Below are 27,976 nucleotides of genomic sequence, written 5' to 3'. Positions count from 1 at the left end.
ATGTGAGTCCAGTGAGTACTTCAAGGCAGTAGGATGGCATATGTGGGATTGAGTCCAAACACAATGTGTTCATGGTGATGAAGTGCAAACATGATGTGTCACTGATGTGAATTTAACCGATTTTGGACAGTAGTGGAGACAGAGAAACAAGATCAGGCTCCAGATAAACAAATTGCTGGTTTTGACATTTTTTTTTATGGGAGGTGTCAACAAGAAGAAAAACATAAAATATTGCCATATTTATCCTTTAATGCAGGGATTCCAAATACCTCCTTAGAGAAGTACAGATGCACAACATGGGATCGTGGTTATCTCTACAAGACTACACACACCTCTCACTGAGGTATCTCACAGCCTCAGTTGGCAGTGGAGCAGATATGATGCCGTGCACACTTGCTGCATCTTTCTTGTGAACACAAACGTGCAGCTGCACGCAGACACAGGGAGCAGGAGCAGGGATGTGTGCGGCGCTCTGCTCCACTCTGTTTGTGGGGCTCAGTATGCAGAGAGAGGGGGATGCAGCAGCTACCACTGACTCTTCCCCCTCCACTCTTCATCCATCTGCCCCCTTCTTGCCATCTGCCCTCCCCATATCCAGTCATTCCATTAACTTGCCACCCTCCCTCAACTCCTCACCTGCCTCTCTCTCGTTCGCAGTGGTTCCTCAGTGCGGACCGGGAGCCGTCCTACCTTCATCTGCCGTGCAGGATGTGAGGGAAGCAGGTAAGAAGCCCTCAGATTCATCTTTCATGCTTTCTTTCTTTGTTTCTTTCTTTCTTTCTCTGCACTGCACAGGCAACAGTTCTCTATATGTCTGTGCATGTTGTGATACAGGCTGTGGCTGGATGATGATTACAGTCACTGATGTTCTCCAGTGGCTGTGTGAGGATTTTCTAGCAGATACATAAGAGGCTTTGACATTGTGTGTATCATGTTCAGATGGGCTTTGAGGTTATTCGATTTGTGCCTCTGAGTGTGGAAGTAACAGTGTAACTACTAACTGTGACTGTAATCTTCTGACTGTTAAATCCTGGACTGGATCAGTGAGACGTTCTTATGTTGGAGAGCAACTTTCTGCTGATGTTCACAGGGAGATCAGAAACACATGATATTCTTGTATATAGTGTATATGTTTATAATACATATTGAATTAGCATAATAACAACAAAGGATGTTTTACATTCATTTAGAGTTAGTATGATGTCAAAATCTTTTCTCTTGCCGTCCAATATGCTTAAAACTGCATACATTTGTTAATATTATTTTAATTACTGCATTATTATTGTCCCATTTGGTGACAGTGGAACAAACACAACACTGACACATTTAGCATTCATTTGTGTCCACCTGATGTATTTATGTTGTCCATTTTGCTCCAGTTTGGTCTCCACCAATACCAGAGAAAACTACCAGGCTCTTTAACTTCTGAATGCTCATACACATGGTGTGAGGGTCAGTTATGTTTTAGGAACAAAGTCTAGTAAGTGAAGGCTGTTCCTAAGAGGTTTTGTAGAACTAATAACAAAGCCGTGTCACTTCCCCCTTTGCTTCAAATAGCAGTCATAAGTTCTCATGGCCACTAGAGGCCTTTGTGAACGTGAACAGTGGTTTTGAACAAATGAGCAATGTTGTCATTTTTCCTGGGAAAACAGTCTCCAGAAAAAAACTAACAAACAAAAAAAAAGTATTGAGTACAAATGATACACCTAGCTTGTTCTTATATATTATATATGAAGACTGCACTGACTCTGCTTTGCTTCTCAGACCAAAAACAAGGCAGGAGGCTGTGTTAATGCAAAATATGAATTAGGATATCGAGTTGTTTAGTAATGTTATTTCTGCCACAAGAGCTTCTCTCACACAAAACAATAACAAAATATGTAGTTTAATGAAGTAGCATGGGATCATGGGAGTTGTCTTCATTGGTAAACAACCAAAATCTATTTGACGTGACTTGAATCATGTACATATACATGGACAATTATTCTGTGTTATTTGAAAAAAAAGTGCTTTTTCTGGGTTTGGAACATTTGGGATAATATAAAGTACACAACACAACAAAATATGTAAGACAGGTCCATTAATTTCATTTTATTCATTTTAATCCATTTTAATGTTGAAACATTACATATTATACTGTTTAAACAGCACCAAAACAATAAAAGCAGTCACAGCGATCACAAAACAGAAATACAGCATTCTCGTTGCAAAGTTATCTACCAGTACAGTGTGCTCACTGCTTTGCTGGAAGTTTGAACTTCTTTGCCAGATGATGATGTTTTTGTGTCGGCACCCCCACTGTGTGACTGGCTGCTGTGTTTTTTCATGCAGAGCTGATGCCTGAGTGTGAATTACATTCTATTTATGTTTCATGTATCTTATTAATGTCATTCCAGCATCAGACAGATTCAGACAATGGACGCATGGACTAGGGTACGACAGACTTCCAGTACAGCCGTCCAGGAAGTTTGTCGTACTCTAGAGAAAAAGATGACAGCCCATTGTGAATGACAAAGTTTGAATAGAACGGTTTTATCATTGCAGTGTCTGCACTTTAGTTTTCATCTCTATGCAGTATCATTAAATATGCTTTTACACTGCCTGCTACATTATCTGCTTCATTCAAACCTTTTTGAAAAGGAAACATGCTGAGCTTCAGCAGAAGAGTTAGATGAGTGAAGAGCGGGGACTTTCTGTTTTCTGTTATCTGTTGCTTATTCTCCTACCTTCGTACTTTTCCACTTTCTTTCACAGCACAAACCAATAAGAGGTGTGGACTATGACTTGTCACTACGATGTAGATGTTGACGTGAGAACGTGAGGTTTGGCTAAAAAAAACATGTATTAAAGATAAACCAATACATTTGATTGCTAGTGTATGGTATCTGTTTGCTTAAATTCACCTTTGGTAAAGCCACACTGGCAGCCTCTAGTTCATTACATCTTCTTAAAGGCAGTGTGTAGGATTTAGTGGCATCAAGCAATGTTGTTGTGTATAACAACCCCCTAGCCTCAAGGAAAAACAAACTTTAGACTCATATTAAGGTCACAAAAACATCAAAGTTCCTCATTTTACACAAATGAAAACAGATTAAATATCCTGTGTGCGCATGTCGACTTTTAGGTCTGAGGCTGATGCTATAGTTCATCTCCTGAAATCCAAAATGGCAAAGGTCTATCCTCTGTGATCATGTATCATCCCAGCAAATTTAGGGGGAAATTAAGTCCATAGCTCCTGAGATATGTCACGCTGTTACCTAAACTGGAAAGCATAATTAGTTGGATATATTAAAAAACTTTGTTCTAGCAATGTTCATATCACAGCAATAGGCAACAGCCTGAGTTGCATTCATCCAGAAGCGCCCTGTGTTTGACTCGTTGTTTCAGAGGATCTCCACATTGTCCTTTGTCATTGTCACTAAGTACCTCAACAAATCCACATGCTAAATTTCTGACGATTCTTACCGTAGTCCACTTTGTCTTCTCTGACTTTAACACAGTGTGTTGACTAGTCTCAAACCTCCCTGGAAATCATGGTATTAACATGATTAACATTGTTTATCCAACGTTTCAACATATGTATGACGTTGTTGTGAATATGTGCTGTATGACTGCAAAGAAAGAAGTCAGACTGTAAACCTTTCCCAGAAGCAAATCTCAGACTTCTACTTGAACTATTAGATTTTATCACATAAAGACTTTCAACCAATAAATTGCTTAAACATTAAAAGTCTTAATATCTTGGTTGAAGGGACTGGGAGGCCGACGAGGCATATGTAAGACAGTGTGGAGAAAATCTGAGAAGAAAACATTCTAGTGAAAATTAATTTTATATCCACCATCTATCATGATGTCAGCAGAAGTAAAGAAAAAAAAAGAATATTTATTTTAAGGCAGTATGAAAGGCGCTGGTTAGAACCATCCAATCAGTGTGTGCTTCTAGCTGGAGTATTCACAATGAGGTAGTAAATTATTAAAAATATTAGCTTACGCTGAAATGGACTCTGCGTAGCAGGCAATTCATCATATTTGTAGACGCAATATGTCACAACTAATGTTGCTCCGACTGGCATCTGATCCGTTTAGTGGTCGATGTTTGATATGATGGATATAACTTGGCTCAATCCTAACATACCAGACAGCACCATTCAACCATCTCACTGTTTTTCTGTACATCGATCCCACAGAACAGAAGACAGAAGAAAAAAAGGAGGAGGTGTATGTTTTATGGTGAAAAAAGATTGGTGCAACGGTGGGAATATTAAAATATTATCTCGTTCCTGCTCATTTAATGTAGAGTTATTGACAATCAAATGTAGGCCGCACTTTCTGCCAAGAGAATTTGCATCGGTGGCCATTCAACCATCCGGATTGCCATAAACTCACGCCTTGCAGCCAACAATTCGGGGTTGTCTATTTGTCTAAGTAGTTGTGCAGCAGCATTCTGAATTGACTGCAGACAAGTGCATGTAATAAAAGCATCTTTAGGTCAGCTGTTGAAACCACAGATGTCAGTTTACTAGTATTTTGTATGTGGAAAAACAAGATCTGTTCAACTGCCAAACTATGATGAGAATTGATCATAGTATGTAAAAGCAATTGTGAGATTTCTCTTAAAATACATTAAATACGTTGGAAAATAGTTGCTGAAAACATGTGAAAAGACTTTTTCACCAGTTTTCAGGGTGGCTCGATGACACGCTGAGGCCACCCTGAGCATTAACTCATCTCGCTCAATGTGTTTCAAAGTTAGTCATGTCATTCTCTGAACTCATCTGACACGTTTCAGTCACTTAAAAATTGCTGCTTAACTGCTCCCACGAGTTCAGCACATTCAGAGGACACTTGTCGACATTTTTAATCACTCAAATTTGGCTGGGTGGTTAATAACTCTTGCTCCTCTGGTCTAACAAACTCAGAACACATATCTATTCTTACTTTACATGGACTTTAAACAACAGTATAACCCTGAATTATGCAGTGGGCAGTGGTGGAAAGAGGCCCAATACATTGCGTGATCATAGGGTCAGCCTTTTCTGGAGCAACAACCACAACTTCTGTCTTTTCTGCTTGTATTATCTATTTTTATGCCATCCAGTCCCTGACAGACTTACTGTAAATTATTGGAGGCAGAATGTTCACATTTACATTTACATTTAGTCATTTAGCAGATGCTTTTATCCAAAGCGACTTACAGAAAAGGGTAAAAATCAAGATATAGTGCCATAACAAGCATTAGTGCAGCAATAAGTGCTAGTGACGATTCTTTAAGGTGCAGATTTGTCGTGTAGTGCTAGGAGAGGAGGTCCTCTCTGAAGAGCTGGGTCTTCAAGAGTTTTTTAAAGGTAGAGAGGGACGCCCCTGATCTGGTAGGAACTGGTGTGGTGTATTCCACCAACAGGGAACAAATGAGAAGAGTTTAGATTACCATTGGAGGAGCACAATGGTCGTGAGGTAGCATATGCCTGTATGAGGGCATTCAAGTAGGTAGGTGCAGTACTGGAGACAACTTTGTAGGCGAGCATTAGAGATTTGAATTTAATGCAGGCTACAACAGGTACAACACTAGAGCTCGATGAGCAGAGCCAAAAAATCTCAAAATCAAAACCTCTAGTATTATCTGCATGACTAAGTACCATTGTATCACAATGATGATTCAAGGTGATTCACTTTGCAACATGGACAAAGTTCTCTAAATCTTTGAAGCAGCATCATATGGTAAGACGTGTTACAAGCACATGACTTCTGCATGTTACCGCCTAAAGACTGTATGGGTTCTGCTCTCTAACAACTCTCTAATTGTTGCCACCGAGTTGTAGCAATCTTGGAGAAAGTCCTCTGTCTCTACTAGCCTGGACTTCTGCTGAGGTGTGAATGACTTTCACAACACCTAGAGTGGATGCCTGCTGTGTGTCAGGGTGTTTTCTTTGCCTGTGGTGTGGGGAGGTCCACGGTCATCAGTGACAATCATAGTTGAGTGCTGGCAAACACACGGTGTCAGTCCATTGGGATCAATGGCCTATTTAGAAATGATTGCCTGCATGGGTACAGGAGTTCCTGGAAGACACTGACAAAGACACAATCACAGCATGAAGTCAGTCCAGTTTGTTTGAATATCTCTAAATGCCTGTGATATATCAGGAGAGAAAACAACCCAATGTTTCAGCAGTAAATCAAACTGTCAGTATATTTATTATATTTCTTCAGTTCCACATTCTTTGGTTGAGACTTCACTGAACTGCACGGCTGTTTGAAAATGTGCTCTGATATCCCTTTATTCAACTGATTATCACATCACACCTTTTTATGATGGCTGGCTTTTGTGTAGGAACTAGTTCTTTTTAAGCATTCACTCAAACTATTCACTGAACGTTCACAGTTGGGTCTAAAATCTTAAAGTAATTCAATCATTTCAAATCCAACTTGTTAGAGCACAGATAGAATATGAGTCATTATCCGGATACTTGACGGACTTCACTCTATTCCTGTTCTTCGTAGCATTTCTCTACTTGAAAGACTTCATACCTGTACATATCAGATAGTCTCTTTTTGTGTACTGAGCTGCTGGTATTTATCAGTATCTGACTTCATGTGACATTTAAACAACCACACAACTCGCTATCCTATAATTACCTGAAACTGAGAGCTGGCCTTACACCAAATGACTTTTCAAATGATTTCACTGTCGCAGACAAACTTCAGTTTTCAGTATAAAATCCTGAAAGCTTTGCTCATAGTTGCAGCTTGCTCCCATCAACTCATTTTGTTTGGTGTAAGGTGGACTTTCTCATCTTGATGTTGCAAATACCCTGAACATGTTTAATTTCATCAGATACTTTTAGACTTGGTTCATTAATATAATAAAGTTCAATCGGGAGCGTTCTTATTAGCACCATCAGGACACATCTGAGGTGCAGGAACGTCTCGGTTCTTTTGGGCTGTAGAAAACAATCAGAAATTGGTGCAGTTGTGGAGTGTCTGTACCACGATCGAGTTGAGAAAGAAAAAAAGTGGACAGAAATTGCTGCAGCCCTCCAAATGCTCGCCCAAGGACAGCTGTGGCCAAAAGCTGCTTTTGTTTCTGCTCCACTGTTCAACAGTTATCTTCTTGTAAATTTCCATCATGTGCAGGATGGGAACTAACCTCAAAATGAATCGAGCTGTAGCTTGTACCAGCAGTTACCTACATACGTTGATGTTAAGAGTACAACCTGAACACCTGACTCAAAACTGCATATCTGGACTGTGTTTGTCTGGTCAGATATTTACAGTTGTGGTTTGAAGTTGAGTCTTAACTATGTGTATTTGACTGATTTAATCAAGTGAAGCTTGAAATCAAGCAATATCTGAGCCATACAGGTCATTCAGTAATCAAACCTACAAACTTACAACTGAACATTTAAAATTTGTTATCAAAGAGCAGAGGTGATCTCTTACAGTCCTCTGGACCATCCATGTGCCCTCATAATGTCTGGAAATATCACATGACTACATCTATAACATTATAAATGTCATTTGACATGGATCGATAAGAAAGCACGATGAGAAGATCAATACCAGGATCAGACATAAACTTTTGGCAGTCAACAAATGTTGAACTGTAAGTTATATAGAAGATCCAAAGATGGATCCAGTCCCTGATCTGGGACAATGTTAAATTCTGTTTAATACCATTGAATGTAATGCAGATATCAGATATCACTGTGTGAGCTGATCAGTTAAAGAAGAGACGTGAAAACACAGGAGTCAGTTTGACTCTGCATTGATAAATATACTGAACGTTTTGCACTGAAGCAGAGACATTATCACAATGCCTCAGTGACGGCATCTTTTCTTTTTTTATTGCATTCTCTGCTTTAGTATTTTTTCATCCCAGAAAATGATCGAGCTTCCCAGAAAACAGTTTCTACAGTGTGGAGCTGAACTGATGGAGTGTGTACGTCACACCCACTGGTCACTCTTCCACCCCACTGTCAGTGTGTGTGTCACTCTGACTGATGAGAGCTTAGCGACACTGCACGCCTCAACGTGTCTTTGTGTGTGTGTGTATGTGCAGTGCATGGTGCTTTACCATGTGTATGTTTGTGTGTGTGTACAAATGCATATTTGTGTGTGTATCCTCTGTGTTTGAGGCCACACTGTTGCTTTTTGGTGTCTGACTGGATCTTAAAGCAACATTCCAACATTTTATGGTTTGATTAATTAATCCCATTGTGTTAACGGGACTATTCTAGGATTCTAGGGCCTCTTTGGTGAATGTGAATACACAGGTTACATTTTTCCATTTCAGAGTTCAATCAATGTTGTTACAGTGCAAAAATGTTACCACAAAAATGTCCTGTTTCCTCTCGATGACGGAGGTTTGACTTGCAGGATTCCATATCACCCATGTTATGCAACCCCCTCCTCCTATGTGGTGGTGATAGTAGCTGTTCTAGGTGGTAGGCTTGTTATGAGTATGGTGCTCTGCTCTGCTGTCAATGCTGTTACGGCCGCCGCCGTTTCGCCCCATGAGGTCTCTTGGGTGTGTCTATCCCGGTATGTAAATACAGGTGTGCGGTGGCCGTTAACAGATTGGTTCCTGGAAACCGAGAGGATTGGGATTGGTGCGACGTACTCTGCATCCTCTCCCGGCCGGCCAATCCACTGCGCCCAATTGCCCTGGCCCGGGCATTTAAACTGCAGCCGCCTGAGCACCTAGTTGGTTGAATTTGTGAATTTCAACATAGGTTAACTCGTGTAATTTGAGGAGGTTTTGTTTACTGGGACTGGGCAGGGTTTAGTTAAATTTATAGTTACTGATTATACATGAGAGTATATTTCTGTTAGACCCATTCGTTCAGGGCTGTTTCGATGTGTGTTTTGTTATTTAGCGTTAGATTTAGATAGTGAGGGTTTTCTTTCTCGTTTTGGTTTTCTAGTTAGAATAGCATAGGCTCTGTTAGAGTTCTCCTTTTGTTATATTTGTTTGTTCTTTTGACAGCACTCGCTCGCCCTTTGTTCCCCTTTTGCCTCACCTCCTTTTGTTAAAACGATCTGAACTTTCATTTAATAAAATATCCTTTGTTTATTAACCTTAAAATCTGGTTTTATGTTACTTCTTTCATACCCTGAGATATGGTCGTAACAATGCAGACAGTTGGAAAGTAAAGTTACCAAACTGCTACACACTTAGTTTAAAGGTCCAGTCTGTCACATTTAGGAAACCTGACACTCTGGTGCAAAGTTATGTATTTTCTACACCACCAGTCACCCCGACCACCTAGTGCTTCATTATTTATTTGAGAAAAAATATTGCCTCTGAACATAATCCAGTCAGTGATAAAGTTCACCACCACAACGAAACATTTTAGTGATATAATAGTGTAATATCTAGGAGACAGGGTTGCACACTAAATAAATCAGTTGTAGTTACAGTATGTACTGTAAATACAAACCTGAATGTATGCTCCCATAACACTGCAGGATGGTGCTTGCCTTGATTTTACAGCACTGTGTTTAGCAGCAGGGTTGTATCTGATACACACACACACACACACAGATCAGACCAAAAACAATGAGATGTTTCTCTCTGGTCATGTCTTTATTAACCATAATTAAGCTCAGCACAGCCAAAGCAGATTGGACAAACTTTACTGTTAGTGTTATATTGTTTGATTGTATTGTTCTTGTTGTTTTCTATGTAATTTGTTTGACACACTGCTTCACTGCAGTGATACAATACAGGCAGACTGTCCAGGCTATGGTACCCCCTGCATCCCTGCACCCGCCCTCCCTTTGTTCAGACTGCTGGTTGAGGAGTCTAAGTAGCTCAGCAGAACTCCACTGTGCTGTTGCACCACACAGATCTTTTGATAAAACTGGGACATTTCCCGGAGCACAGGGTGGCTGTAATGTATTTTTTACCTGCCCAGAGGGAGCTGCTGGATCTCCACACCCTGAACCCTCTGGGTCTGTTGACATGCTGCTGTTAATTCTATGATGGTTAAGACTCTGCGTCATGTTCTTAATCCTTAAGCGTGCTTAAAGTGAAGTTCTCGTCACATCTATGAAATCGCTCAGGTTTTGAATCAGACCATCTAACGAGTGCATGTCGGTTGGACGAATCCCAACCTCACCTTCCTCCACCCACATCTTTCCGACCATTTGTGAACTTTTCTTTCTATCTCTCTTTTTTCATTTGTTATATAGCGATTTATGGCATGTGAATAATGGCATGTGTAATATGAGGGTGGCACAGTGGTGAGGTGTTTAGCAAGAAGGTTCTTGGTTTGAACCTTGGCTGAGGCCTTTCTGTGTGGAGTTTGCATGTTCTCCACGTCTCTCTGGGAACTACCACAGTCCAAGACATGCACTGAACAGGTGAACTGGTGACTAAATTGACCGTGGGTGTGAATGGTTGTTTGTCTCTATGTGCCCTGTGATGAACTGGTGACTTGACCAGGGTGTACCCCGCCTCTCGGCCAAAGTGAGCTGGGATAGGCTGCAGCCCCCCCATGACCCTGATGAGGATAAGATAATGGATGGATAGATAGCGTGATGTCACTCATTACTTGTTTTTCTTTTTCGTTTTTTGCATCACACGTGTACAGAGTGATTTTATAGGATGACTGCTCTCAGATCAAACTGCAGGATTAGAATAAGCATCAGCGTCACAGTCCACAGGATCAGGATTAGGAGATAAATAATTAATTAGCAGCACTTTTCCGCATACACTCTCTCTCTCACTTACACACACACACACACATACAGCCCAGATTCCTTGAAAAACAAGTAAACCTTTCAGCTGTATCCTCTTAACCAGGGGTCCCCAAACTTTTTTCGGTGCGGGCCACATCAACTTGCGGGGTCCCCAAACTTTTTTCGGTGCGGGCCACATCAACTTGCCATTCTGTGATAGGGGGCCGGGGTCAGTCTATAACCGGTAATGATATCAGTCCCACCAGGATTTCACAGCCTTTTTTGAAATAGTTGCGGCCTAAAATCCCTGATGTTGCATGAGGTTTTCAAAAAAATTGAAAGTTGCTGTGCTTTTTACATTTTTGTTGCGATTTTGTTGCGGGAGGAAGTGAAAGTTGCGATAAATTGCGATTCGACAGTTGCGGAGAGGACGCAGCGAGTACTAAGTCCACGGCCCCGGGAAGTGGCGAGGTCCAGGCAGGAGGGCGCTGTAAAGCTCGCGGCCAGAGCCGTGAGCCACCTTCTCCCCCGAGCCTTTCCAAGCCAACCCAGAGCCGGTCGTGGCGCACCGCCACGGAGGAAATGTCCCCGGCGGAGGCCAGCCAGTGCCGGGGAGAGGTCCCACGAGGGGATCCTCCTGCACCGTGCGGCCGTCCCTGACCTGCCGAGTTGAATCCCCCGGGCAGACTGCGCAGAAGTTGATCACGAGCAAAGTCACGTCGGAATATACCATCGTGTGAGGGGATGAAAATTAGCTAGTACTGTAAATAGTTCATAAATAAGGTAGATTTTAATTAGAATGCCAAGCTTAATCATTAAGTGTGGATATTTTATAATAGGAAAATGCAATTTTGAAACATAGGCCATGTTTAGAGGGATTGTTTGGGATCGTTTAGTGGGCCACTCCAATTGTTTAGGCGGGCCGGATGACCCCTGCTCTTAACAGATATATCGTTACTGAGCCAAGACTGGGATTCAGACTAAGAGAGACTAAAAGTCCAGATATATAAACATCATGAGCAGTAAGCACCAAGAGTTCTTTTCACTCAGAGATCGACTCTTCCACTGGCTGACCAGTCTTTAGTTTTCAGGATTGACCCATTAGGATCTTCTTTACACAGCAAGGCACCTTGGAAATATTTCATTTTGAGTTGGCTCAAATGCACAAAGATCCACCCAAAACCAATAACATGATGGTTTTTAAACCAAACCAAACATCAGTCATCACATTTCTGTACATTTTTATAGTCCACTTATAAACATGTAGACACAGCTGCTCAGTGCATGCACATGTTAGTTCTGCTGATCGACCTCAGCATGTGCACAAATCATCAGTGCTTGCTCCTGGATGGATATTCATTCCAGTGGGGGTTGGTACATATGACTTCAGTGACAGTTATCAAAAGCTGAAACATGTAGAGGCCGCTGAGCTTGCAGACCTCCCTGTCGGTCTGTGATCTACTTTGTACTTGTGCCAGACTGAGGTTCTGTAGCCTTTACACTGAGGCCTCGTTTGAGGGAATTATGGGGCCCGGCTTTGTCATTTTCCTCCCCGGCTCCCACTTGAGCCGTGTTCAGCCTGTAGAAGAAAAGAACGAGGGAGTGTGAAAGGCTGAATCCGAAGGTCTCTGGAGTGCAAATCAAACACAGAGCGGGCAGGAGAGGGGGTGAGAACGAGGGGGGGCAGAGGGAGAAGGACACCGGTTCTGCTCAAGGGTTATCTCTTCTCCCATCTGGCTCTGCTGAGCACAATAAAGAGTCGATGAATGTGACAAATCCAGCAGATGTGTCTCTCGCCATGCATCTTCTGCTTCTTATATACACTGTACCCCCAAGCCGACATATATCTTTAAAACATGTTTTAAGATCCCCCTGCTGTACTGTTTGTTTCCTCCTTCAAGGATGTAACAGATCAACCAGATCTTCAGATTTTCCCACAGCACTCAAACCCTCATTCTCAGACTTTGTTCCAGTTCCCTAGGGTTCATACCTTGATGTTCTAACCCTTACCCTAACCCATCTGGATGTTTTTATTAGCAAATTCAAAATGATTAAAGTTTGTTGGACGTACAAATAGGTTTCATTGAGCTGTCTTTGCCTCAAAAGCCTAGTAAAGAAGGCAAGATGGACTATGAACTAATATTTATTCTGAATGAAACGTTCATGTTTATGACGTGTGGACGTAATCATCCAAAAAAATTGATAGTGGGAATAAATAGTTTCTGTTTGGGAACATACTCATGGGCATAGTTATCAAACTTCACCCACCAGCAAGGTGTTAGTCCGTCTCTATCTCGATCACCTGCCAGGGTCTGAATTCTGATCCCATCAGTGAAATCTTACAAATCATTCTGATGCTCTATCGTTGATGTGTTCTGTTTTTATTGGAATTATGTTTGTATTGAGTTTTTTTTGTTATTGTATTTCATGCTGTATAAACTCAGTACCATCAGAGATCAGTTCCTGTCAGTGAGGGCATATTTCCATATGTCCCTCTCAGCTTTTCAGCCCCCTCGTGCAACCACCCCCCTCTCCTCCTCATTTCACATGGGCTGTGATGAATGGGAGTGCTGGCCACAAATTTTCACCCCTGTGAATCACAAAAGAACCAGTCGGGGGAGGGAGCAGATTACTGGAGCACCCAAAGGAGCTCGGCTGTGGTAGACTTTGAACCACATAATAATATCAGTTGATATCCATTTTGCATTTCTCCAAACAAACCTTCCTGCTCCTTCAAATCCTTCAACAGTTTTGCTGAACTGTGTATTTTCTCTGTCCTCAGATAAATGCAAAAGTCTATATATGATATTATAACTGCATTAAGTTATGCACAGAACAGAACAGTTTTCTTCTTACTTCACAAGTCAGTTTAATCACTTCATTATTCTGCGAAAGGCAACCAGTGCCTCATTAAGGCAATGTCACAGCCTCATAGTGCTCCAATCTAATTATATAGATAAATAAGATCATATGAATTTAAAATGTATATGAATAAAAACAGAAATGTGATTCATGGTACAGGGGGGCCAGTGGGTCGGCACTGTCATGTCACAGTAACAAGGTCCCGAGTGTGTCTGAAGGGATTTCCTTCCAAAGCTCAAACACATAATATCAGTTCAAAACAGAAAAGAAAACAAGATTACTTGCTTCACATTAAATTTATTAGTTAAACTTTAAGTCTTAATATCATCTGAACAGGTGAGTTGTATATAAATTCACCCTCAGTACAGTTGTCATGAACAGGAAAATTTGCTACAGAGACCAAAACTGTTTTTTGTACCAGGCTGTAAACATGTTTATTTCTGCTGTGAAACATGGGGTCTTATGGAGACTGACTCACTTCTGGAGCCAGCTTTAAGTGGACGTTTGAGGATTTAGTTTTTGGCGCCACCTCTACGACTTCACTTGTGCAGCCACAGAGGTTGCTACTTCACCCTGACAGACCAACCAGTCATGGTTATATACAAATTCCATACAGACATTCAATCAGTGTTTCGATGCTCATGATCCTAAACGAGGAAAAATAACTAATTTCACGGAGGAAAAGATCAGGTAATGGGTCAAATTGACCAGTAAGATAGTAGGAGGTTTAAACTGCAGCCCCGCTCCCAGATTACTGCTTCAGTCAGGATCTTTAGGAAGAAGTGGAATGGGACCAATCTCACTCTGGGGAAGACACGTCCTACTTGGCATGCATACAAAGCACTGCAATGGTTGGTCACGTCTATCAGACACTGTCTGTGGCTGTAACAACCTGAATAGAATAGAAGAAAGGTTTTAGAGAACAGATAGATCTATGAGTGAGTAAAGGTAACAAATTGTTAGGTTACCCATCTTAAAGCAGCTGAGTTTATTGATTTTCAGAGCTGTGCTGTAATAAATCAAAATGAGAAGCTGATCAGAGCATAGAAAATCAATCTTTAAAGTTATATTATGCTCTTGTGAATATTAAACATTAATGTACCAAACTTTTGTTCTGCCTTTAAGACTTCTAGATCAATGTTAATCACACAATAAGAAACATTACACTTTTCTTCCAGGACAGCAGTGTCAATTGTTTGGTCCAACACTTTAGTCCTGGAGTTCTATAAAATTAACAACAAACATTGGCAAAGACAAACTTCCTTTAAGCGGCAGAAACCTGGAGCAGAACCCGGATCATGGTGGATGGCCAGATGACTTTAGAAATGGAAGAGACAAAGATGCTGAATCACTTTTTCTATTTTCTTTTTCCTTTCGTATTCATGAATCTGCATGATTAGAAAAAAAAATCAGCAACATTTTGCATATTCCAGTCCTCTTTGTGTCAATAGATGAAATACAACTAGAAAATAATGTATAAAAAAAGTTGTGTTAGAAAGTTATTAGCTTCAGTTTCAATGAATATTTTCCAATTGGCGCTTTTATCAGGAAATACAGCCAACATTTGACTAAGCTCTGGTTTTTACAGTTAATTCACTGAAGCTGTTGAGGAAAAAGAAATAAACTGTACAGAAAATATGTCTCAAATATGCTCCACTTACCCACTGTGTTTATAAATCTTACAGAAATAAATATATTTGTTCCATTAGGTCTGCAAAAACATCTAATTCAGTGAAAAATGTAAGAGCTGTCGAACCATATTAAAACTATGTACTGTAGATAGTTATAAGTCAGTTGCTGCAAAGAGAAAATACCACCTTCATGTCTTTGGGATGGGGAATATGTCTTAACAACAGATTGGATACAGCTTAAAACATGTAAATGTAATGAATTTCGGCTAATAGTGGTTCTGAATTATCTTCCTGAAGTTAAATCCACTTCATTTTATAACTCAAAGAAATGTTCCTCTTCTTTTAATCCTCCTGATGTTGTTGCTGCTGTGAAGTAAATAAGAGATGAACTAAAAACACCTTCAGCTGGTCATGATGATATTTCTGCATCACACGTCAAACAAACCTTCTTTTTTATTATTCTCTTTCTTCATCTTAGAAAACAGTTGGAGTGTCAGAGGATTTCAAAGTTTCAAAAGTCATTCCCCTTCTGTGTTGTGTATTAGTAAAAATCAAATACAAATAGGATTATTTTTCATATAGATTCTCATTCAATCCACACAAACACCAGTATGGTTTCAGCTTATATGGCTTTGCTTCACTTGACTAACAAAGTTACCTCTGTACGGAATAATGATGAATTTGCTTTTGATACAGTCAACCCTCATATTTTATTGGAGAAGCTGTATAAATGTGTTTTTCATGATACTATGTTCAAATTGTTAAAAAAATAAATAAAAAAAGATCTCCAACAGAAAACACTTTGTGTGTGTGTTGCTATTCCAACAAAGCAAATACTCTGCAGGGGAAAAAATCATATTCTAGAGACCAATATCAAATTACAATTGAGTTTCAACCACACATAGGCAGTAATAGGCCTAGGTTGCACTGGCTCACCCAGCCAAGTTTGATTAAAATATATTTTGTTACAAAACATCTATAAATTAATGTAAGATAAAAAAAGATATTTGACATTATGTGAGTTTATTAATGTCTTTAAAATGGAACTGTTGGAACAAGAACCACGAACAACAAAGCCTTCAGAATTGGTTGTTTTGGTTCTGACACACAAAATGTCTTCAGCCAGCTTGTTATCTGGCTGTTCAACCAGTGTAACGTTACCAAACAATGGCTGGCTGGCTGTTTCCAGCAGCCAGGTGAAAAGACAGCTGGAAAGACAACTGGAAAGACTACGCAGGAACAAAGCTACAGGCCCGGATGGTATCAGCGCCAGAGTCCTGAAGGCCTGCGCAGATCAGCTGGGGTTCTACAGCACCTATTCAACCTGAGTCTGATGCAGGAGAAGGTTCCGGTGGTGTGAAAGACATCCTGCCTTGTTCCAGTACCCAAGAAGTCGCATCCAGCTGTGCCCAATGACTACACACCAGTTGCCTTGATGTCTCATGTCATGAAAGTCCTGGGGAGACTTGTTTTGGCCCATCTGAGACCTCAGGTGACCACCTCCCTAGACCTGCTGCAGTTTGTCTACCACCGCTCAGTTGGTGTTGAGGACACGACCATCTACCTGCTTCAGTGGGCCCTCTCTCACCTGCATAGAGCTGGGAACACTGTGACGATCATGCTCTTTGATTTCTCCAGTGCCTTCGACATGATCCAGCCTACACTGCTGAAGGAGAAGCTGCAGGTGATGCAGGTGGATAGCTCCACAATCTCCTGGGTAACTGACAACCTGATGGACAGACCACAGTTTGTGAGGCTGAAGGGTTGTGTGTCTGATTGGGTGGTTAGCAACACGGGAGCACCACAGGGTCCTGTACTCTCACCTTTCCTCTTCACACTGTACACCTCAGACTTTGGGCATCACTCTGAGTCCTGTCACCTGCAGAAATTCTCAGATGACTCTGCAGCTGTGGGGGTGTATCGGTGATGGGGGAGACTTAGTACAGGGATGTTGTTGATTGCTTTGTGGCGTGGAGTAGGAGCAACCACATTGTCTTGAATGTGGCCAATGGAGATGATTGTGGACTTCAGGAGGACTAGGTCTGACCTGAGCACAGTTTCCGTCATGGGTGAGGAGGTGGAGGTGGTGCAGGACTACAAGTACTTAGGCAAGCACCTGGATAACAAACTGGAATGGAGATGCAACACTGAGGCTGTCTACAGGAAGGGACAGAGCAGACTGTACTTCCTGAGGAAGCTCCAGTCTTTTAATGTGTGCAGCAAGATGTTGCAGATGTTCCACCAGTCTGTTGTTGCGAGTGCAGTCTTCTTTGCAGCCATCTGTTGGGGCAGCAGCATCAGAGCCAACGACACAAAAAAACTGAACAATCTGATCAAGAGGGCTGGTTCTGTGCTGGGGACTGCAGCTGGTTGTGGAAAAAAAGGATGCTCCACAAACTGCTCAGTATTATGGGCAACAACTCCCATTCACTACATGACCTCCTGCTTAAACAACAGAACAGTTTCAGTCGGAGACTCCTGCAGCTCCATTGTAAGAAAAAACGCTACAGGAGGTCATTCCTACCAACTGCCATAACTCTGTATAATGACTCCCTCTGTGCAGAGAGAGGAGACTCATTCTGGAACAGTTATGAGTTATTGCACGGGTCCATATATATATTTTCCTTATGTATATTTTATAATGCTGCTGCAACGAAAGAATAAAGTACTCAGTGGGCAGTGGGCATCCTAATCAGTTGTTTTCCAAGGAGCAGTGGCTCTGCTCCGAGCTGCCTACAGAGGAAACTCATTTTGGGCACTTCTTACCGTGATTTCATTCTTTTGGTCACTCCCAAATCTCATGACCATAAGTGAGGTGCAGGTAGATGGACTGGAATAACTTCCCCACAATGGTCTGGTACAGTGGCACTGCATCAATCAGCCGGTGCTATGAACACTTAAACAATAACAGATAATTTCTTATCCTTGTCTTTGTAATACAAGATGTTGCAAAGTGAAATTTAGTTTGTCTATGTTTGTAAGATGGCCCACCCAAATTATAAGTTCTGCCCACGGTACTGGTGTCAGTGAGAGTTTTAATTGGAGTCTCAAGGAACAAAGTCAAGCTTAATTTCTGACACAATCTCCACCCTCCACTTCCAGAGAAGATACTCTATCACTCTACGTGTACGTGTGTGTGTGTGAGGTAAAGTCCTCACGATGATCGCTGCTTGTTAATCACCACAGTCAATTACAGGAGGACTGTTGTTTGGATGTCGCCATATATTACAGCTTAAGTGATAACACAGAGAGACAGTATTTATCTCATCCCGCAGCACTTCACTTCACCGTTTCAATCTCTGCCTGTCTCTCCTCTCACGCCTTCACCACCAAATTGACTTTCTACTTCACATTCTCATCTTGGCTTGGATTCATGCATCAGCAAATTCATAACCCTGACAATCAAACGCTCACATTGAATTACATGGAAAAATACAGCATTGCTTGAAGCACTGGTCCGAGTGACTATAACTTGAGTGAGTGGAGCTCTCGCCAATCTACTTTAAAGTTATTGGAGTAGAATTTTGAATTTAAAGGTCCAGTGTGTCACATTTATTTACAGAATATGGCAGAAATGAAATACTATATGCACATATATGTTTTCATTAGTGTATAATCACCTGTTTTTGTCACCTTAGAATGAACCTTAAATATTCTGCAGGCCCTCTTCCAGGGAGTCTACCATGTTTCTACAGTAGCCCAGAAGAGACAAACCAACTTGATAGGATATTTGTCATTGTTTGCACACTTCATAGCCACCGTAGATTATCCTTCATGCTTGAAACAAGAGGGGGACTGGAGGTGGTTGCAATCTGCAACTACACTAGATGTGACTAAATCCAACATGCTGCTTCTCTAAACATCTTAGTTGGTTGAGAAACAAAACACAAGAGGAAAAGAAAAAGCTTCATGGAAGTACACTAAATAGTAATTGTATCATTTAATTTGTCATTTTACCAGATGTCATTGTTCCTAAATTGGGTTCAGTCTAATCTAATTTCCCTCTAAATGTAGTGGAATAGAAATACAGCAGCATAAAATGGAAATACTGCCGTTTACCTTCTACACCAACCTTACCTCAGTAGACTTGTCTGGTAAACAGATGATGCTTCGTCCAGGATGGTGACGAGTCTGCCTATGGACAGAAAGATGCGGTCAGAACAACATGGAGTTGAACTTGCTCAAAACTGTGGTGATGACAACAGGAGGAGACTCCCAGGACTGCCTCCAACAGCACTGTGTCTGTTGTGGAGTCAAGAAATAGGAAGGATACATGGCTTCAAACAGCCACTTGAGGCTGGCTACAGAACGAGTCGTTCACGTCATCAGTTTACGTTGGGTTCAGGAGGTAGACACGGTCAACACTTTAAAGAGTAGACATAAGACTTTCCTGTTTGTTATCTTGGGCTGGCTCAGGTCATCCCTTAGTTATGCTGCCATAGGACTAGACTGCTGGGGGACTCCCTCTCTCTCTCCCTCTTTCTATCTCTCTCTCGACGTCCACTACACATATTATTACTGTCATTATTGTTACCATATCTCCATTACAGTTTATAGTTAGTTTATGATTTGGTGCTGCTGTGCATCTGTGTCTCTCTATCTCTACCACAGGTTCCACTGCTACTGTAATCATTTTGTCAGTCATTGTGATTCATTATCATTTTGTCAGTCATTGTAATTGTACAATATGTTTGTGTTGATTTGTTCTGTACACGTGACATCTATTGCACGTCTGTCCGTCCTGGGAGAGGGATCCCTCCTCTGTGGCTCTTCCTGAGGTTTCTTCCACCTTTTTTCCCTGTTAAAGGTTTTTTGTGGGCAAGTTTTTCCTCACTCGAACCGAGGGTCTAAGGACAGAGGGTGTCAGATTGTAAAGCCCTCCAAGGCAAAATGTACTTTGTGACTCTGGGCTATACAAATAAAATCTGATTTGATTTGATTTGATTTGAGGTGGTGCAGGAATATGGCAATGGCCAGAGCCACCACACTGAACTTCACAACAGCACTTCAGAAACCTGTGGGTGACGGCGTGGAGACTACATCCATGTTTAATACCGTCTATGCTATAGATCCATCACACAATGGATACATCTAACTTCACCCCTTCAAAGAATTTCCAGTGTTTTAGCCTTGAAGTAATGGGCCATTCTACACAGTATCACAAACTAAAACCTTGTGGAGAAACAACAAAAGGTCAAAGTCACTGCAAAACTCCTATTTTCTTGGGAGAAGTTAATGTTGTTACTCCCCTCTGTGTTTTGATGCGGGCAGTGCCAAGCCAAATATTCACTGCTGCGCGTACTCTACATTCACTAAATAATCGATTCCATGAGCGGCTGACTGAACTAATATTAGTTTGCCTGCCACATCAAAACACACAAGATGATTGTTCCCTGAGCCACAAATATATGAGGGAGACAGTTCATCACCACAGGCCACTCCTTTCACCATACAAACACCATCAGTTGCTTTTTGCCTGTCACGTGGTATTGAGGGACTCCAGAATACATCAAGCAAAGACGAAAATTATTCCCTTACCCAGCCAAAATCATTTAGTGCCAAACCTATAAGTCACTAGAAGCTTCCCATGTGTCCCTGCCTAGTGATCTGAGCAGAATCACTGCATTATAAAGCCCATTCATCAGTTTAATTAGAAGTCCATGGAAGAACCATTACCATTGATCACCACATGACACAAGAATGGCTCCATCACTCCTCTGTTTTTTCTTTTTGTTCTTGTGCATGCATTACTGCCCCGTTCTTATGTCGACAATGCTTGGACGTTTTCTCAATAATAATGCAGTTTTAATATCAAACTGCCACAGAGGGACTGAATCCAGAATCCGTATGATTGTAGGTTCTGTTTGGAGCGTCCTCTCCTGGTGTGAGTCTGAACACCGATCCCAGAGAGCTGACAACCAACTGGCTCTTCCATTTCCAGCGATGAGGAGATTTAATGAGAAGAGGCATGAGTAATACCAACTTATTTCAATCTTATTTCAACCAGATGGCGTGGCGCTATTGATACACATGGGCAAATAAGGTTGTTGCAAAGGAAAGATGAGTGAAAGATTGGTTTACAGGATACAATTAGCTAAAACAGGAAGAAGTAATAGACATTAAGTAATTATTATACAGATCACACAGACATAGACCTTTGCCCAGGTCGAGTGAGGTGAGTAGCTGGTTGCAACGGCATGCAAAGTCATTTTTTTCTCGATCTGGGTACAAGAAAGATGGAGTTTTAGTATAATTTGGTAATGGGTTTGAGGTGGACGTGCTGAGGTTGGTTTCAGGCATACAAATCAGTCATTCAGGATGTGAGCTGCCACAGACCAGTTAGCTCTAAACAGTGCTGGCACTCAGTCTGTCTTAGTTTGCATACGCAGACTTGTCAAAGCGGTGGTGGTTCGTGTCACCATTCAGACAAACAAAGGCTGATAGAACAGAGTTTTTACCTTAACCAGGAAGGTCACAGTGAAGACGAGGTCACAGCATAAAGTTCTCTAATGGGAATTAAAGGATTCCAGTTACACGTCATGTGCCCTGACCCATCTGCTTTATTTCTTTGAGAACAGGGCTAAAATGAATCTGATATAATTAAACCTGATGACATCCTCATTTCTCCAGAGTCCTCTCAGTTTCTAGGTCTTTAGCAGAGCACCGGTGAGACAGTGAAACTTCAAATGTCACTTCATACCACAGGATGGAATTATTATGGAGTTCTGGATATGCAGGAAAGACTTTTAGTTGTCACGGTAACACTAATAAACTACTAAAACTACTTTAGGTTAGGTTGAAGGAAACATGTTACATAAACTTTGACTTTTAGTTTCACATGAGACATGAACTGCACTTGTTTGATCCATCCATCCATCCATCCATCCATCCATCCATCCATCCATCCATCCATCCATCCATCCATCTATACATCCATCCAGTCCCCCAGCAGCCTAGGCCTATAGCAGCACAATTAAAGGACGGTTCAAGAGTCACCTGAGCCAGCCCCAACTATAAGGTCTACTGTAGAGCGGCTTGATAGCTGAAAGCTCTGGCTCCCGATTTACTTTTGTTCCCTTTGCTCAGAACTGTTTAGTTTATGTACTAAACCAAAAGAAAAACAGTATGTTAGAATATTACATCTATATTTGAAACTAAATTTAAAGTTCAGGAATACATTCTCTGGTCCTGGTTTATTTCCTCTTCAGTTGTAGAGTTGTGTATTTCTTGAAAACAGTGTTTGTGCCTAGGAGGTGAACTGGCACCTCTCCAGCTACCAGTCCACCTTCCATATTTTTGGTCCATGCTGGACTTGAACCGGGCACCCTCCGGTTCCCAAGCCAAGTCTTGTTGAGGTTGAACCTATTTGCTGTGTCCTGTGGAAGTGTATCTTGTATGAGTTGTAATTTAGACCTGTTGCAGACATTTAAACTGATGTTTAAAGAAACACTGCATCATTTTACAAGATGGACTCCTTATAACTTTAACACCAGTTAATAAAACTGGATAAAAATAAGTAACCAAAGTCCTATGTGATGTCATTGGGTCGGTTGATTGGGTCGGTTGGCTTGGAGGTCCTACAGTAAATTACATTAGGAAATGTTAACTCTAACTAGTGACAGCTGTCAATCACAGACCCAAGGGTCGTCACTTTGTATCGCCCCCTGGATCGTGTTTTACCACTGAAGTGAAAAGTGGTTCTTCATCTTTGGTTTGTTGCACTGAAACGAGAGAATCCTTGTTTGACCTTGTTAAATGAAGTCTATGAGAGGCTTCATGAGTCAGGCATACTGGTGGTTGACGTCTTTCACTGCTCCCTGTGTATTTGACTTGTCTTACACTGTTGGATGTACAGACACAGTCCAGTAGCAATGATGTAGCTGTGCACCATTTAGTATAAGGACTATAAATAAATTAAGTGAAAGATTAAGTCTCAGTGGGGAGACAGTTTTTTACTTAATGTGATTGACTGGTGGAACTAAATTCATTACCAATGTTGCTCTGAGTCACCGAGAGGTAGCCTGACATACCTGAGGGGCGTCCAGCTGAGTTTTAAAGCTCATATAGCTTGATCCTTTTTAAAACACAACAAAGCTAGTCAGAAGTTTGATGTGAGATACATATATTTACATGATTTACCCTTTGTCTAAGAAATTTGGGTTCATGAATAATTTCTACAAGACATAAAACATTGTAATCATTACCTGGACTATTGAATAATGGATTTATAAACACAAACAGAATATTCATAATTTCCAGCATTCTCTCCAGAGAGCCTCTCATTTTCTTTTTTGCTCTTCTCCAGTCATCGCTACATTTTATATTTTTATTTATTTTCTGTGGACAAAGACAAAGCAGGAAGGCAAACTGAGCAAACAAGAACAACAGTGGAGGTGTCCCCTGTTCCCTCCTCTCCTCCCTTCAGTTCCTCACTCAGGATAATGTACAGGCTTATCTCAGTGCAGCAGCAGCACGATGGATTTATGGAGCTCTGTGGTCAAGAGAAAATCACCATGAAACAACAAGACATTCTGCAGATTTTCCACACTTACATGCACCCTGAATATTGATGGTTCTTTATGTCAACAGATCAGCTTCTCACAGAGAGCATCTCCTGTTTCTTCATGTCCACAGAGACACTCACCTGATGTTTCACCAGCCAAAGGCTAGAAGAGAGTGAATATTTTACTGCATCCACAGCACGTTGGCTGTTTTATTTATCAAGTAGAATTTGGCTTAATTTGTTAGACTGTAAGCATCAACCTGAAGTGGTTTTCTTCTATAAAGAATCTCCTGTTTCTTTCTGTTCTTACTTTGTGCTCCACAGTGTAATTTTTTGTACACTTTAGGGTCACAGACTGTTTCTGCCTTTCGATATACGCTCATATTTTGAGTGTGATTTATTATTTGCACACACAATAATTTGACTTTGACTTTCAGTGTTTCTGTAGATGCTGTGATAATATCATTATCATGAATTCTTTTGGCCACAATAACGGTGTACAGTCGTCCCTCGCTATAAAGCGGTTCACTTTCCGCGGACTCGCTGTTTCGTGGATTTTTTTTGGTGTAATTTTTCATGCTTTTTTATTTACAGCGTACTGTACAGTATGAACACGCATTGTGTTCGGCACCGTCAGAGGAACTGTAAAATACGCGTGAGTTACTGGTAATAATTTCTTATGTGTCAAACCTCGTAGACTGTTAAATTAAATTTGTTTAAAAATGTTTGGCCTTGAAAACAGGTTTTGATCTTTGGTTTCATTTACTAATACAGTATTGTACTTATTTTTGTTAAATCTGCGAAAGTTTGAGAGCGTTTAAATAAGAGAGAAATGTGAGAAAATGTTAATGCCTGTCTGAGAAAAGTGTATAAAAGTGTGTGGTTAGGGGTTTTACGGCCTTAAAACATGTAGAATAATTGTAAAACTTACTTCGCGGATTTCGTTTATTGCAGGTTATTTTTAGAACGTATCCCCCACGATAAACGAGGGACCACTGTAATCTAATATTGTGACAGCCCTAAACTACAGTGAGGTTGCCATATTCGATAAAACTGCAGACATGACATATGATAATAATATCACATGCCAATGTTAATTTCCTGAAGTTTGATTAACCAGTTGTAGTGTAGTGTAGAGGTTAAGAGAAGTCCTTGGTGATAAAGAGATGGTCGTTGGAATCCAGAAGGCAGGGTTTGTAGGCCAGCTGCACTAGGCCCACGCCCCCAGTAGCATGAATTTGGCACCGCCCCCTGTCCACTGAATTGACCATTGAGTCACGTTGAGGCGCCCAATTGGTTTCTCCAAAAAATATATATTTTTTTGGCCTTTTATGATAGTACAGCTGAAGATAGACAGGAAGCAGAGAGAGGGGGAGTGACACGCAGTAAATGGCCGATACAGGATTTGAACCGGGGCCAGCTGCAGCGAGGACTATAGCCTCCACACATGGGGCGGCTGCTTAACCCACTATGCTACTATACTACTGACCGCCCCCACAAAAGATATTTTTGCCTGTAAAATGGTCAATTAAGTGAAACTTGGTAGATCATTGTGTCACAGCAGCAATAAACCCTTCAGGGATGAGAGTATAAATGTAATGTGCGACTAAAAGTCAGTCACAGATATACTCTTGCTTCTTGCTTGCTCACTCTGTCCTTTTCTCTTCTTACCTTCCTCTCTGCTCTGCTCTGGTTCTGGCATGACACCTGCTCTGCTCCCCTGTCAGCATTCCCCCCAAAAAACTTGTCCTCTTCTTCTTCTTCCCGGTGGTCCAAAACACCTGTTGTACAAACACGAACAGTCCCTCTGTGATCTGAGCTCACAGTACAGGTAACAAACTGAGCCCTTCTCCTGACCCGGAGCCCAAAGTTACATAGTGTGAGAACAGATGAAAAGAAAAGAATGGATGTTAAAATACTACTACTTGAAGAGTTAGGGGGAAAAAATCCACCTCTAATAGACACAGGAATTTTCATGTTTGATGAAATTATTCCCAAAGTTCTATCAAAGTTTCTCTTGTCCAGCTATGACTTAACACATTCTAATAATATAATGAGGCTCTTAAATCTCTGGTTTCTCATTCTCAGTTAACAGGACTGTAGCTTTCAGTCAGCACAGCTGTCAAAGTTTTTCGGGTCCTCTCACCTTTGAATTTATGTTCCTCCAACCCCTGCTGTACTTGCTTAAACTACGTTACTATGCAATGCACACCGTTCATCATAATAATATCTTGTGCCAGCTCCCAAATTCAATATAAAATTGTGACTATTTGAATTTATCTCTTCAGTGGATATGCCTCTTTCTTCTTCTTGCTTCCAAAGTGCTGCTGAGTCTGAGGAAAACAGAAAGCAATCCAGCCCTTGGGACAGTGCTGCAAACAAGACTACCACTTGGAAACTATGTGGGGAGTTGACATTCATATTTTTTATTGTGGGTCTGGAGCATGTTTTCTTCAGGCTATGGGACGAGAACCCAGACTGGTGGAAGCAGAGTGATTACCAGTCCTCTAACGTCCTCTGATACCAGCAGTGACATTTGAGGGAGATTATCAGATTTACAGAAAAACAGCTGTGATGTGGCCTCCGGCATGTTGGACATTTTGTCATGGCTTCATTCTCTGTCCTCTACATGACTTAACATGTTCATCTTCTTCCCCTCTCTGCGTGTCTCCAGTCGGGTCTTCAGGATGGTAGCAGGGTGTGCGGGCGTGTCCGAGGACAGCAGCAGCAGACAGCAGCAGTCATGGAGGTGGAGGGCACTGCAGAACCAGCCTTCGTGGACGTGGACCAGGGCCTGACTCTGGCCTGCATCGCCTTCCTTTGCCTGCTGCTGGTGGCCATGATCATCCGCTGTGCAAAGGTCATCATGGACCCATACAGCGCAATCCCCACCTCCACGTGGGAGGAACAGCACCTGGATGACTGACACACTCAAGCATACATATACATGTATATATATGTGTGTTCCTCCAGGCAACCACACATGAAACATCAGCACAAGGATGGAGAGTTCTGTAGTGAGGCAGGGGTTCTGTTTGAGATGACTCCCTGATGCATTTCATTTCCAAAATTTCATAAATAATGAACTAAACAAATAAACATGTTCTTCAGTTGTAGAATTTTAGAGCTTTTCAGTTATTCTCAAAAGACGAAGAAGTTTGTCTTTTGCTTGAATGCATATTATAAAATGGTTCTGTTGTGCCAAGAACCATGCTGATACTTTCTCAGATCTAAAGATCTCTCTGAGGATATCTTTATCAACACATGGCGCAAGTAGTAGGAGAAAGAACATTTGGAGCTTCTGTCTGCAGAATTGATGGAGCATTGATGAAGTGACACTAGTACAACAGAGTAAAGCACATAGACTTGGCTTTTTGTATCTACCTAGAGATGTCTTCAGGAGCCCCAGGGTGGCCTTACACATTCCTGTTGGACAAACAAACACAATCAGTAATGGCAAGCCGGGCCCCGTCCTTGATCGCACTTTCCCTTTACATCTGTACAGACTGGACTGACAAATTATCAAATCTTGTAAAGTTCTGAGGCTTGTTCTTACAGCTTACACACAATTGGTCCATATGGAGAGAAACCTATCATGACAAAATCCTCATCCGTAAATTGTTGGTATAACTTGTTAGCTCAACTTTAAGTTTATTACAACCTGGTTCATCGTAGTCTTGGTTTTTCATTTAGCTCCGTAGTATACTCACCAAATGATGAGATCTGGAAACATGGTGAATGACAATAACAAAACATTACAATTATTCTGGAAACATGGTGAATGACAATAACAAAACATTACAATTATAGAAGGACTGCACTGGTCTAAGTGGTTTTGATAATCTGGATAAACTATTAGTTTATCCTATTATACAATGACCATAACAATTTATGTTTTCATTGATGTATCATTAATAATGGTGACTAAACTATGAAAATAAGAAATTGAAAAAAATTGAAATCTACAAAAATCAGAGACAAAACACAGCATATGTTAGCACCACTGTGCTGTGGTTGACAAGGTTAGGGTCAGTCAAACCTTAAATGTTGTCATCACTTGAGCAAAAACCACAACTCGATGATTTCCATGAGACAAATTTAAAAGGGGCACTACAAATCAGGTTGCTACTCATAGAGAGTACTCGTCCAATGTCACATTCAAGCTGGCTGCTGTTGCACTAGCCTCTGTAACTCAATGCAATCTCTGAGTTTACTATCCATATTCTAAGATCAATTACTACCTTCTACAGTACTTGCTATTAAAGGTGAAATGCACCATGGTTGTGAAATGATGGTAGGA

At 41.2% G+C, this 27,976-nt stretch overlaps 1 protein-coding gene across 1 annotated transcript; it reads left to right on the top strand.

The window, feature by feature from the left end:
• Positions 1-240: 240 nt before the first annotated feature.
• On the top strand, positions 241-27,382 carry ctxnd1 (cortexin domain containing 1). The gene is made up of 2 exons (XM_027281085.1): positions 241-723; positions 26,351-27,382. The coding sequence occupies exon 2, from the start codon at positions 26,420-26,422 to the stop codon at positions 26,600-26,602; it is 183 nt and encodes a 60-aa protein (XP_027136886.1). The 5' UTR covers positions 241-723; positions 26,351-26,419; the 3' UTR covers positions 26,603-27,382.
• Positions 27,383-27,976: the final 594 nt, after the last annotated feature.

Source organism: Larimichthys crocea, chromosome VIII (assembly GCF_000972845.2).
Source record: "Larimichthys crocea isolate SSNF chromosome VIII, L_crocea_2.0, whole genome shotgun sequence".
Taxonomy (NCBI): domain Eukaryota; kingdom Metazoa; phylum Chordata; class Actinopteri; family Sciaenidae; genus Larimichthys; species Larimichthys crocea.
This window is presented reverse-complemented; position numbering and strand designations above follow the sequence as displayed.